General features: G+C 43.7%; 1 protein-coding gene across 1 annotated transcript in view; it reads right to left on the bottom strand.

Moving 5' to 3' along the window:
• The window catches only part of swm (Zinc finger protein swm), a 203,425-nt gene that overhangs the window by 175,070 nt on the left and 13,428 nt on the right, over positions 1-14,927 (bottom strand). The window contains 1 exon segment of the mRNA XM_067098233.1: positions 12,966-13,084. Coding sequence (XP_066954334.1) covers positions 12,966-13,084 — 119 coding nt within the window.

Below are 14,927 nucleotides of genomic sequence, written 5' to 3'. Positions count from 1 at the left end.
CCTATACCTCTTGATGGTAGAGGGAGACAACTTCCTATCGGTCCTTGGGAAAGGTAAAAAGTCAGCTAACTGGCTTATAGAGGTTTCAGGAGAAATGTTATTTTGTCGGTACCACCCTCTGAAAACTGACTACTTGGAATGGTAAAGCCTTCTAGCAGAAGATCTTTTGCAACTAGCATAAGCTTCTGTAGCTTGCTTCGAAAAGCCTTTTCGCTCTGACGAGGCTCCTGACAGTCTGAAGCCTGTCAGGGCCAGAGAGGACAATCCCTAATGGGACCTGAGGAAGTGGGGTTGTTTGAACAGCACCTGTCTCTGTGGCAGAAGTCTTGGGAAGTCCATTAACCCTTAAACGCCTATTGGACGTATCATACGTCGACTAAGATTATCTGTTGGGTGCCAAGTGGACGTACCGTACGTCGACTACAAAAAATTTCAACCTTCGGTCAACTTTGACTCGACCGAAATGGTCGAAAAACGCAATTGTAAGCTAAAACTCTTACATTCTAGTAATATTCAATCATGTGCCTTCATTTTGCAACAAATTGGAAGTCTCTAGCACAATATTTCGATTTATGGTGAATTTTTGAAAACAAATTTTTCTTTACGCCACTGTAACTCGGTCGAAAATTTCAGAAATTCTTTTGTCATTTTGTCGTAATTTTTGCACTGTTCTATATTAGCCGTTACATAAAGTTTTATATATGAAAATGTGTGCAATTTCATGTACAATACAACAGAAAATAACTCATGGCTGTAGCTTTTATCAGTTTTGAAATATTTTCATATAAATCACGATAACTGCCAAAATTTCAACCTTGGTCAACTTTGACTCGACCGAAATGGTCGAAAAACGCAATTGTAAGCTAAAACTCTTACATTCTAGTAATATTCAATCATTTACCTTCATTTTGCAACCAATTGGAAGTCTCTAGCACAATATTTCGATTTATGGTGAATTTTTAAAAAACTTTTCCTTACGTCTCGCCAGAAATTCTTTAAATCACGTTGTCGTAATGTTTGCACTGTTTTATATTAGTCGTTCCATAAAGTTTTATATATGAAAATGTGCGCAATTTCATGTAGAATACAACAGAAAATAACTCATGGTTGTAGCTTTTATCAGTTTTGAAATATTTTCACATAAATCACGATAACTGCCAAAATTTCAACCTTCAGTCAACTTTAACTCTACGAAATGGTAAAAATGCAATTATAAGCTAAAACTCTTACATTCTAGTAATATTCAATCATTTACCTTCATTTTGCAATAAATTGGAAGTCTCTTGCACAATATTTCGATTTATGGTGAATTTCTGAAAAAAACATTTTCCTTACGTCTCTGCGATGGTTGGATATGGTAACCTAACATCTCAGAAATTCTTTTGTCTCGTTGTTGTCGTAATATTTGCATCGTTTTATATTAGTCGTTACATAAACTTTTTATATGAAAATGTGCAATTTCAAGTAGAATACAACAGAAAATAGCTCATGGATGTAGCTTTTATCAGTTTTGAAATATTTTTCATAAATCACGATAACTAGAAAAATTTCGACCTTCAGTCAACTTTAACTCGACTGAAATGGTAAAAAAACTGCAATTGTAAGCTAAAACTCTTACATTCTAGTAATATTCAATCAATTACCTTCATTTTCAACAAACGGGAAGTCTCTAGCACAATATTTCGATTTATGGTGAATTTTGAAAAAACATTTTTGTAACCATGACAAAATTTAATTCATGCATCATTTTGTGATAATATTTTCTCTGTGTTGCTTTGATCTTCACAATTTGTTTTACCAAAATGTCTGAATTTAGTGTACAATACAACTAAAAAAATTAACTCATTAGCTTTAACCGTTTTTTATATTAGATTTGTATACGTTACATATTCCAATATTTTATATGATAAAATATTTTTTTCATTTCTGATGGTTGCATATAAACTTCAGGCAATGACAAAAACAGAAAATAACTCATAATTTAAAAGCTTTTATCAGATTTTTAAAATATTTTCATATAAAATCACGATAAACGTTTTTGTAAAAATTCAGATGTTTTCGGTCAACTGATTGAACAGCACCTGTCTTTGTGGCAGAAGTCTTGGGAAGTCCATTAACAGAAGTGGGGTTGTTTGAACAGCACCTGTCTTTGTGGCAGAAGTCTTGGGAAGTCCATTAACAGAAGTGGGGTTGTTTAAAGCACCTGTCTTTGTTACAGTCTGGAAAGTAATATTCAATCAATTGGCTTCTTTTTGAACAGCACCTGTCTTTGTGGCAGAAGTCTCTCACAGACACAGAAGATCCAATCATTTCCCGATTTAGCAACCAGGGTCACTGAGAATTTTTGAGAAAAACATTTGATCACCTCCTGATCAATAAAAGGTTGGACATCCAGGCCTTCCAATCCAACAGCATGGTATCTTCAAGAGGGTCCGGGACTGGGATCAATTTTGAGACAAACAATATTTTCTCAATGTTGGGAAGAGGTTGGTTTGTCTCAAAGTTACCAGAAATCATTTGTTCCGAGTCCACTCCATCCAAAATCTGATTGCAAATTTCAATGTACAATAAAACTGCAAAAAGTAATTAACTCACCTGGTACTGATCTGCCCAGAGAAGGAGGTCTTTGCCAACTCATAGAGAGAGAGGAGTGGGTGATTTGTATACAATTATACAGCATTTTATTTTACTCTCATATATTAAAGGAGAAAATATTTATAATGAATGATAATGATATTTTTCATTTTTGATCTACAGTTGCCACATCCTTAATCTTCCCAGGCAAGGGACAAAAAAGCGTTGGAATAAAAAATAAAAGAGACTCTTAATCTTTCACGGGCAAAAAACATTGAAGGTCGTGCTTGATCTCTGAGGAGATGGGGGAAAAAAAACTTTTTTCCTTCCAGCAAAATTTAGATATAACTGAAGAGGCCTCATGTGAAGCCTGCCCCTCTTTACGATTGATCTACTGAGGCACAGGTCCCCAGCAGACTCATCCACTGTTTTTGTAAATCCAAGGAGAATGAAGTGCCAATCATCGAGATAGAAACAAATGTTAACAGAAGTGGGGCCATTCAAAAGGAGCTACAGATTCGAGTGAACCTGTCTTTGGGCAGACCAGAAGTCTTGGAGAGTCCATTAACAAAGTGGGGTTGTTTTGAATCTGGATTTAGCGGGACCTGTGTTTGCATGCCCAGGGTAACCACCCAGTCTTAGGAAGTCCATTAACATTGACTGGTTTCCATATGGGTTGCTTTTCAGCATGCACCTGTCTTTGAAGCTGACATCCAGAACTGGTCTTGGAACCAAGTCCATTAAAACATTGCCCCTTTGTGAAGGGGACTGTTTAGAGAAAAAGAACAGCACCTGTCTTTGATCGACGACTTGCATATGGGAAGTTTTTCTGGAAAGGGAAGTCCATTCAATACAGACACAGAAGTTCTGCCCCCAGTGAATCATTCCTCCCTAGCCTGGCTGACCAGGCAAGAAGGACTGTGTTCTCATTTCTTAGCAGCTGGTTTCACTGATGACATTCTGGTGATAAAATAAAGTTTGTTCATACTTACCTCCCAGATCAATAGCTGTATTCTCCGAAAGGGTGACAGAAATTCAAAAGGCGTGGACATCAGGCCAGGTGGTTAATCCAACAACATGGTATCGGGTATCAGGCCCATGCATTTTCTATTCAGATTTTCTAGAATCTAGAACTACTGCCTGAGGAGGAGGACAAACAATGCTTTCTCAATGTTGGGAAGAGGAACCTTTATTTTATCATAAAAAGCTCATTTTGTCTCATGAACTTACCTGACAGAAATCATGAATCCCACCAGAGGTGGGAAGAGACAGAATAGGATTTAGAAACAAACATATGTCGGCAACATCTGATTGCAAATATTAGCAATGACCGATTACTGTCACCCAAGTCTGTTCATTTTCCTAGCAAGAACTCCAGGAGGTAGACAATCTTCACCTGGTGAAATCTAGATGATCTGTCAAGGGGCGAGGTCTTGACTAGACCATATGACTCACTGTGAGGGCAAGCGACAAACTAAACAACCACCTGACCAAGCCTTGTTACGCCAAGAATAATTAACATAAGACAGGACTGGGACGACCACCACTGTGGAGACCCAACAAACATAAAAACAACACATCTAATATATTTAAAAACCACACAAAAACAAAACTAAAGGAGAAAAACCTGCCCCCAAGATCTAAGCTGCCCCAGCGCACAGCATGGCTCATAGGACGCTCCTTCAGAAGATAATAGAAGCGAAGACTCTTTGATCTACAAAAAGTGGCCAGAATGTCATTGAGAGACTGGTTTTTCTGGAAAGCCACTGAGGTAGCAATGGATCACCGTGAGCCTTGACCTTCAAAGCGTTGGAATAAGCACACTGGAATGGGTGCAATGGTGGTAAAAGAACGCCAGGGCATTCTTCGAGAGAGGTCTTCTCTTCGAGCACGGGCAAGACACCATTCTACAATCCTGGGTCCGTCTTGATCTCTCAGAGCCCTGAGAGGGGGGTTCTCTCAGGTTCTTGTCCAGTGATGTCGTCAAGCCCTTAATTCGAAGGTTTTCCCAAGGGGAAGACGGGTTTTCATTCTTGGCAAAAACATAGGGCTCAGAGAGCAGACAGCATCAGGGCCTCTAAAACCTATAATCTTGCTGATTGCTTGAAGCCTAACTCTCTCGCCGTCGCCAGAGCAGTTGGAAAATAGCTGTTACTGAAGCAGAATGTAAAGGTTCAAACTCATGGACATCAGGAATTTTAGAGCAAATTCCAAGGTAGACTTAGGGAGGCTACCTTAGACGTCTCAAAAGACCTGAGAAGATCATGAAGGTCTTGATTGTCCGGATAAGTCAAGGCCATTTCCTAAAGACTGCTGACAGCATACCCTGTAGCCTTGATGGTAGGGACTGCCAGCTTTAAATCCTTTCTCAATAAAAAGGAAGTCCGCTATGGACACAGAGGTTGTGGTAGAAGCACAAGGCTCGCTTTAGCCACTGGTTTAGAAAAACTTTGCCTGATATACAGTCTGTATGCAGTCAGACTTTTCTTGAATCTGGATTTATGGGGGTTGTTTGAGAAGATCTGTACTAAAAAGGTGTCCTGGAAAATCCACCAAGAGACCACCTCAGTCTGCCTGAAGGCCAAAAGGGGGTGATTGATGTCACTGTCCCTTTCCAAACTTCCTGATGACTTCCCAGAATCTTGAATGGGGAAAGGCAGGTCTAGACCCTTCCAGTCCCAGAGAAAGGCATCTACTGATTCGAGAACGGGAGAGCAGTAAAGAGGCAGCCTTGTGGTCCAGAAGTTGCAAAAATGTCCACCAGGGACGTCCCCCCCAAATACACTTCAGAGTCCACTCTGTTGGAAGAAGCTGATGCTGCCGACTGAGAAGGGCACATTTAAAACCTGCCGAAACGAGTGAGAATTGTCACCCTTTGAGAATGTGCCCACAGCAGGATCTCTTTGGCAATCAAGAAAGGGAAGAATGAGTACCTCCCTGTTTTTTGAGGTACGCCAGGGCCATGGTGTTGTCTGAGTTGACTTGAATTACCCGGCCTGTTTTTCAAGAACTGAAGAGCCAAGAAAATCCTTCCAGTTCTTTTAGATTGATGTGCCAGGACACTTCCAGGTGCCTGACCAGGTTCAGTGTTGCTCCCCATCCTGACAGTGAAAACAACACTAGGTCGGGTTCTCCCAAAGAGAGAGAGAGACCCTTCTGCCAACTTTAAGGGATCGAGCCACCCGAAGATGGTCCTTGAAGGAGAGATCCTGAGAGTCCTCCAGATCCTCCTTGTTCTTCCAGTTGTTTAAGAAAGAACTGTAGGGTTTGAGATGATAGGGAAACAAACTTCTTAGTGATGAAATGGTCCCCAGCAGACTCATCCATTCCCTCACCGAGCATGTTTCTTTCCACCAGGAAGGCCTGAAACTTTTAGAAGCAGTGCTGCTGACGTTCCTGGGATGGAAAAACGAAAAACCACTGAATCCATCTGAATCCCCAGATAAAGAATGGACTGAGAGGGGATCAGATGTGACTTCTCTAAATTCCAAGAAGTCCCAGGGACTTTGTCAGCTCCAAAGTTGAATGTAAGTCCTCCAGACACCTTTCTTCCGATGTGGCTCGGATGAGCCAGTCGTCCAGATAGAGCGAGATCCTTATGCCCGCAAGATGAAGCCACCGGGCAATTTTCTCATCAGGATGAACACCATAGGAGCTGTACTCAGTCCGAAACAGAGAGCTCTGAACTGGTACACTCCCCCAGGACAAATCTCAAAAACTTTCTCGACTGAGGATGAATGGGGACATGAAAATAAGCGTCCTGAGGTCCAGAGAGACCATCCAATCGCCTGGTTGCAGCGCATTGATAACAGACTGGGGCGTTTCCATTTTGAACTTTTCTTTGACGACAAAATTGTTCAGTCTTGACGTCCAGGCCTGGTCTCCACCCCTGACTGTTTTGGAACCAGGAAGAGACGATTGTAAAAACCTGAGACTCCAGATCCAGGACTCGCTCTATGGCTCTCTTCTGATCATTTCTTCCAGCAGATCTAAAAAGGATCTGTTGTCTCCGGACGGTAAGAAGGCGACAGATCTCTGGGAGTTGAGGACAGGGGTTTTGAGGAACGGGATCCTGTAACCTTTCTTGATTACATTGAGGGACCAGGAATCCGCCCCTCTTACTTTCCAGGCTTCCGAAAACAGGAGAAGCCTGGCTCCTACTGGTGTCTGGAGGTGTAGAAAGTCACTTCTTGCCCCTTTGGGAAGAAGGGGCTCCGCCTCTGGAGAGACCTCTTCCTCGCGAAAAGGTCTAGAGGAGGAAGATTTCCCACGAAAGGGCTTCTGTCTCTTCGAGGGTAGTCCCTGCGATGACGTGGAAGGGACACTAGGACGTCTGGAAGACTGTGCAAGGAGATCCTGAGTAGCCTTCTCCTTAAGGCTGGAGGCGAGATCCTTGACAAGAGGCTGGGGAAGAGATGGCTAGACAGGGGCAAAAGTAACTCAGCCCTCTGAACAGGAGAAACCGACTTGGCAGCAAAATTGCAGTATAAAGCCCTCTTCTTCAGGAGGGTTGTACCAAAATGCGAAGCCAGTTCATCCGCGCCATCTCTGACGGCCTTGTCCATGCAAGACAGTACACTGGACATCTCCCCCAGAGAGATAGAATCTGGACTACGAGTCCTCAAGTCCAAGGCCCCCAAGCACCAATCCAGAAAGTTAAAGACCTCCATAGACTTGACAAGGCCTTTCAGATGGTGGTCAGTTTCAGAAAGAGTCCAGGACACTTTCGCTGAAGAAAGGAGAGACCTCCTTGAAGCATCAACGAGACTTGCAAAGTCGCCTTGAGAGGAAGAAGGAACCCTTGAGCCAATTTCCTCTCCCGTCTCATACCACACTCCAGCTTTCCTGCACAATCTAGACGGGGGTAGAGCGAAGGAAGATTTCCCTTGAGACTTCCTATCTTCCATCCAAGAGTTGACTCTCTTGAGAGCTTTCCTAGTAGCAAGAGAAGTCTTCATTTGCAGGAAGCCGGGCGATTTCCTCACCTTCGAGGAAGCTAACTGCGAAGGGGGGGAAAGAGGAGCAGAAGGCTGAAATTTATCTGGAAATAGCTCCTTAAGCATACTAGCCAAAACCCGGTAGTCGGAGAAAGACGACAGAGGGGGCTGCTCCTGCTCTGCAGAGTCCGACTCCTGAGACAAACCACCCTCTTCGACAGGAGCGACAGGAGAGTCTTCCGGGGCTTGAGGAAGACTAAGACCTTTGGGTCCAATTAGGCCAAGAGACCTCTTCTCGTGGGAAGAAGCAGAAGAAAAGTCCGGAGCAACTCGCACAGAAGCGTCCTGCCGAGCATCCTGCTTCACAAGCAGCCGAGCGTCCTGACGAGCGTCCTGCCTCACAAGCTGCCGAGCGTCCTGACGAGCTTCTTGATGAGAGTCCTGACAAGCGTTGTGCAGAGAATCCAGACGGGAAGGAAGAGAAGCGTCCTGGGGAGCGTCCTGCCGAACGTCAAAACGAGCGCGATGAGAAGCAAGAGGAGTGTCAAGAAGAGCGTCTTGGCGCGAACTCTTACTAGCGGCCAGCCGAGCTGCAAGAGGGGCGTCCTGATCAGCCAGCGCGTCACGACGAGGCAAGGAGAGCCGATGATCCGACGAACGATGAGGACGACTACAAGAAACCGCAGGAGAGACGAACGAAGAGCAGGAGAGGGAGACCTCTTAGATCTCTTAACTGGCAGCGTCAAATCCTTACGGTGCCTACGAGGCTCCGTCTCCTTAGCAGCGAGAAGGGATGCTAACTGCCGCTGCATATCCTGGAGAAGACGCTTCGAAGGAGAGGAAACCCTCTCAGAAGGGCTGCTCTTATGAGAAGAAGAGGGGGAAGGAGACGTCCTCCTCCTTCTACCAAGGGCGACGACAGCTCTCTTCTTGGGGTGGCTGGGACGTTCGGCAACGTCCTCCTCAGAAGAAGTCCTGGTCCTCTTCTGCGGCGGCAAGTTGCGCAACCAGTCGGGAGAAGACTCTAAAGCACGAGAAAGAGGAGAAGAAGCGTCCTCTTCAACGCAGCTCCTCTTGAACGGACGAGAGTCCAACCGAGAACGCGACCCCTTACGTGGAGAGGGCGCCTCGGAGGACGAGAAGCAGTCTTTAAGGACCCGTGCGCGAGCACGATCCTGGCAGCCTGGGAGGCGTCAACAAGGCCTGCGAAGGGACGCCAGATCGGTGGGGTCCCCGTAACCCTCTTGCGGCTTCGACATGCCCATTCCTAAGTCCTGGGAGTTCGGCAGAGGTCCAGGCCTAGAGGCATTATAGGGCCGATCTGACGTCTCCTCCACAACACTGGGGGGATCACTACACTTCACTGCATTTTCAATAGCCAACACCTTAGACTCCAAAGTACGAATGGAGCTCAAAATCTGCGCAAGGGCATTACCTTCCGCAGACACAATCACAGGGTTCGAAGGCGACTCTACAGGGAAAGGAGAAGCATTAGTAGGATTAACAGGAGATAAATTAATACCCTGACTCCCACCAACTGACACACTCCTGGAGGAAGACCTCCTTACACGGTCACGCTCTAACTTGCGAACGTAAGAATCGTAAGCCTTCCAATCAGAATCAGGCAACGATTCACACTCCTTGCAGCGATCATCCAACATACAGACATGCCCCCTACATCTCATGCATACTGTGTGAGGGTCTACCGAAGCTTTCGGTAGCCTCACCTTACACTCCTTCACAACACACACCCTGAAACTAGCAGAACTAGAACCAGACATCTTGTTCAAGAAATAGCCAAAACCAAAATCAAATCAGTCCAAAGAAGCGTATGCCTATCCACAAATCCAAAGTCAAAAAACCAAAAGACAATCAGAATACTCAGTGGAAAAGTTTACGAAATCCAACGGCGGAGGTATTGACAACAGGTGTTGACAATACCGGCGACAGAGAAAATCTGAATAGAAAATGGGAATGGTTCCTGATACCCGCCTCCCAGCGGCGGGAATGGGTACTAACCACCTGGCCCAACTGCGTGTGCCGTAAGTTTTTGAATTTCTGTCAGTCCCTTTCGGAGAATACAGCTATATATATATCTGTCAGGTAAGTGTCATGAACAAAAAAGGCATTTTGGTTGATCTAGACGGGGGAGTAGATCGGTCTGAGGTCTAGATTAAGGTTCATACTTTCCTCCTTGAAAGGGCTGCTGTAGAGGAGAGAAGGACTTGGTTACTTGGAAAACTGAGCCAGAAGATCAGTCATCAATTTCTTCTGAAGGTCAGAGAGGCTCTCCTTAACAGTGTCTTGGGGCAAGAGATGGAATCTGCCTAATTGAGAGAACAAGAGAGCTGACTTCTGTATTGCAGTAACTCCTTTAGTGGTAAAGGTGCACAGCAGTTCTCACTTCTTCAAGATTCCCATAAAAAAAAAAAGAGGCGAGCTCAGAAGAGCCATCCCTGCACAAGACAATACTCCAAACCAGTCAGAAGAGAAATCTTCGGATAAGATCAGACACTCCTTGATTTTTCTAGCTAAAGCCCCAAACGTCCAATCAAGGAAGCAAAAAATTTCTAACACCCTGAACTGATTCTTGGCAAGATGGTACAGTCTGGGTGATAAGAAGGAAATCTTGGTTGTGGAGAACACAGAACAACGAGTGGCGACGACCAAATTGGAGAAAACCCCCTGGGAGGCAGCAGAGACTCCCAAGGTGGGAGCTTCCCCAGTGGCATAGAATCAATGCTTTTTCTTGAAAAGTTTGGAAGGAGGGCTTTACCTTGGTCCCTCTTCATGGCCAGCCATTTGTCCACTTCTCGAAAAACTTTCTTTGAGGAAGAGGAAAGCACTAGCTTGGGGAGGCAAATGACGTTAGCAGTCTGTTTCCTCATAAGAAATGTCGAGGCTGGGAAACCAGGAGCAGCAGGCTCGAAGAAATCTGGAAAATCTGCCAGAAAGAATCTTAGCAATGACGAATAAGCAGACGAAGGAATAGTATCTTGTTCCAGTTTGTCCTTGTCCTCTTGGAAACGACAGTTTCTTTTTAAAAAGCCCGTAAGTTCCTCAAGCTGACACTTAATCAGGGCTAAAGCAGAAGGAAGAGGCACCGAGCGCCCCACTTTTGATGCTGAACGCCCAAATGTTGGCACGAAACACTCCACAGTTGGCACCGAACGCTCCACAGATGGTGCTGAATGCTCCACAGTTGGTGCTGACTGTCTGGAATTTGGCACCAAGTGCCCCACTGTTGACGCTGAGCACCCAACTGTTGGCATCAAATGCTCCACAGTTGGCGCTGGGCGGTCGGGTGCAAAACAGGGAGCAAGCGAGTCAAAATAGAGGGGCGTTCCAAGCTGAGAGCGCACTTAGCAGATGGTGACGGGCGCTTACTCGAAGTATCATGTCGCTTAAATACAAAAATGGGCGGTCTTGACTCGAAAGAGATCCTGGACCACCCCAAGAAGGTTGATGATGAGCAGAAGAAGAGGTAGCAGGAGGAACGGCAAAACTGTAGGAAGGCTGACTAACACAAGCCTCCTCATATCTCTTGACAGAAGGAGGAGAGCTGTCTTTTCAAAGGCTGAGAAACGGAAGATCGACACCGCTGATGCCTCGTGTCCGGCAAAGGGTCTTCCGAATCCGACGACAGACGAAAAGCACTGAACGAGACACCTTTTCAGTGGTGCTCTGTTGTAGCATGGGACCGTGCAACAGGCTTGATGGAGGGAGCGACTGCCCGTGGGCAAACCCCACTGGCCTCCCTTGGACCTCCGGTATGTCTTCTCCCAGGTGTGGGGGAGCAGGATAGTGACCTCTGTCTAGGAGAACCAGGGGTTGGACAGCCACTTCCTCAACACTCACAACACTCACTGGGCGCAACATTGACACTTGGCGCTGTTTTCAATACAAAATCCCTGAAGAGCGAGCTAATTCCATAACAGTATTGGCTAATAATTCAAAATTGTTATCAATGCTACGAGACTGGCAACAGTGTTGGGATTGGAAGCACAGGACCCTGGTAAAGGAGTGTGGGGTAATGGTGTAGGAGGGCTAAGGATGGGAGACATAGCATATAGCATGAATCAAGGAAGAAACAGTTATCTTCTACCACATTAAGTTTAGGAGGAATCTCCAGACTAGCTCTATCATTGGCTCCAAGGGCTGCCTTCCTTTTCCTATCTCGGTCTAACTTGTTAAGATGGGATTCAAAGTCTTCTCTTTACTATCTTCCCAATCCTGACATTCCGGACATGTAAGCTCTCTACTGCATTCCTGGCCCCTACACTTGACACACTTAGTGTGCAAATCAGAAGTCATTTTAATAAGTCTAAATTTACACCCCTCAATGCAAAAATGAATGCTTGAAGAGCTGGAGTCTGACATATTTGTCTATCTTTAGAAATAAAGTTAACTAACGATATTACAAAGCTAGGAAAACCACCACCAAGAAATGAGAGAGAATACTGCACCAAAAATACAGAACAAAAAATCCAAAAAGATGAAGCAGTGACTGCACAAGACTACCGAAGTCGGCAGAAAACAAATTGAAGCTCTATGCTGACTTGTACCTATTAATCCTGAAAGTGGGCAGGACCCTGTCACCTACACTAGCGATGGCAGCACCACTGCAAAAATTTGAATTCGTTAAACTGCCGCGGAGAAAGCTAGTAACTATGTAATTGCTTGGTAAGTCACTTATAAAAAAAAGTGTTTTTATAGTATTATTAGAATTGATATTTTGATAAAATTGTGTTATATATGAGAGAAATAGAGGGGTTTACTTTTTTTGTGATCATTACGACATACTTTACAGTGACTGGTGCAAATGAAAAACGCTGCATAGCCTACCAAACAGCGTGTCGCATACGAGAGAAGAAGAAGGGGGTTGCTTTTTAGTTTTAGATGTATTTATGGAATTTACTTTGTTACAAATATGGGAAAAAAGGGTAGACCATTGCTTTTTGCATAAAGTTTCCAGTTTAAAGTTTGATGGTTACTGTTTATAAGCATACTTAGTGTTTACGGCTATGTGGTGTTGACAATGTTAGGTGAGAAAGGGTGCCAAGTTATCCATGCACACCCGTAGACTTTCTACTTGCCTTATCCAGATTTTGTCACTATCCAACAGGGCCTTTGCTCTATTACAGTAATCCAGATAATGGAGGGATTACTGATCTCAACACATATCCACTATAAAACATGATATCAACAACCACCTACCTCACATACTATACAATGCAAAAGATTCAAGAGCACAGACTGGAAAAAAATCTTGAGTGTATTCTTCACCACAATACAGTACACAACTGTGCAAATCTCTAACCTATAAGAACAGGTTGGAAACTACCCAATAAGACTCCTGACAGTAAGAATAAAAATACAGTTTCAAAAGTTATTAAATAATAATAAATAAAACTCTTCAGACTGACTAATTTAGAAAGGTAAATTGTCACTTACTTGACTGAAGAAACACATCAAGTTGTTCAATCATGCTTGCTCTAAGCTCAGCGAGCACACGGTCTTTGCGAACCAATGCAAGGCAGTATTTTGCTAGAGCCTCTGGATCAGCATCACACCTGTTCCATAACAAGACATCTATTAGAAATATTACAATTCATCACTTTAAATCTATGCACTCTATTCAAGCATAATGAAATGTGCTTAAACAAGCCACTTCTCAATCATCTGTTAAACTCCTACAATACCAAAAACATGAAAATAAAAAATACAATATGCCAACTACTGTTTTCCATAAATTTATTCTCAAGATTTACCACAGTTAATTTAAATTGCTTTATGAGACATCTTTCCACCATGAATGTAGATTTTGAAGATTGCTTTGTGCGGCTAAAATGATCTACATGAATACATACGTATCCATCTTGAAACAGACGCAATTATCAGTACCAAAAATTTAACACAGCACAATCCATAAGGTTACTAGAGCAAAGTAAAATATCAGTGTCATGGACTATAACTTTACCTAATTAAGTCCTGAAAAAATGATTTTATGATAAAGTTTTATATATACTTAAACAGTAATTACTTGGCTTAAGAGTTTCTATTAGAACCGCAGCTTAAATTTTGAAATTCGCGGCAGCGATTCTTTTGTTTTTGTGTAGGTGACAAGACCCCGCCCACTTTCAGGGTAAGAGAGAGGAACAACTAAGCCAACAGACCAATACGTTTATACAAAAAAAGTCCATGCGCGGGGAGGAGGGTGGGCTCCATTCGTAATTACTGCGTAAGTATATATAAAACTTTATTTTATCATAAAAATATAATTTTTATATAAGTAACTTACCCAGTAATTACTTAGCTGATTCCACACTGAAAGGAGGTGGGGAATCGTGGACAGTAAAATAACAGTTTACATATGAAAGTTAATGATCTAAACAAGGCTAACACTGAGACAATGATTGCTGTTTCCTTACATGGTGAGAGAGCTGCGCAGATAACTACTGCCTCTGGTTGGCGCTCACCTCAACCTGTAGAGACGTGACGGTATAATCAGAGTCGTCTCTATGGAAGTGGGACATTCTGCAGCAAAGGAGTGCTCCGAAGGCCAACAAAACATACAGCAGAAACTTTGTGACGAAGGAGAATACCAAAGGTCAAAAAAGCTCAGATCACTGCCCCTGCCCAGGGTGCAGTACCAAAAATCAACAAAAAACTAGTAATAGAATCACCATAAAAATTAGCATGACCACTACCCAACACTAAAAACCTGATGGGCACTACACTCTTGTACCCTCCAGGCTTCCCCAGAACTCAACACCACGAACAGGGATAAAGAGCTAAACACATAGGAAAGGGTACCTCCTACACTTCCTCACCCATCACTAGACTAGCCACAGACATCAGTCCTAGGGTACTGCAGTTTTCGTAAATAGTTTCCACGTCCTGCAGATAGTGCACTGCAGACACTGACTTGCTGCTCCAATACGTTGCTTGAAGAATGGAGGATAAGGAAAGATTGTGCTACTGATGTAGCAACTGCCCTAACTTCATGAGCTTTCACTTTCACGATTTTCAAATAATTTTCTTCCACTTGGGAGTGAGATTCGATAATAAGGTTCCTCAAAAAGAAGGAAATAGCATTCTTAGATAAGGGTCTAGAGGGAATTTTGACTGAGCACCATAAAATTAGAAAACTGCCCTCTAATTTTCTCGGTTCAGTGCAGGTAGTATCTGAGGGCTGTCTCACCTGGCAAAGCACTCTTTCTTCCTCTTCCATACCTAAAATATCAGAGAGTATCTTAATTGTGAAGGAACGAGGTCAAGGGTGTGAAGGGTTTTGGTTCTTTGCCAAAAAGCTTAATAGGAAGGAACAGACTGGGACTCCATTTGAAAAACCGATCCTTCTCGTCAATCGCTTGAATTTCACTTATTCTCTTCGCAGTGGCCAGTGCTACTAGG

Source organism: Macrobrachium rosenbergii, chromosome 54 (genome assembly GCF_040412425.1).
Source record: "Macrobrachium rosenbergii isolate ZJJX-2024 chromosome 54, ASM4041242v1, whole genome shotgun sequence".
NCBI classification, from domain to species: Eukaryota; Metazoa; Arthropoda; class Malacostraca; order Decapoda; family Palaemonidae; genus Macrobrachium; species Macrobrachium rosenbergii.
This window is presented reverse-complemented; position numbering and strand designations above follow the sequence as displayed.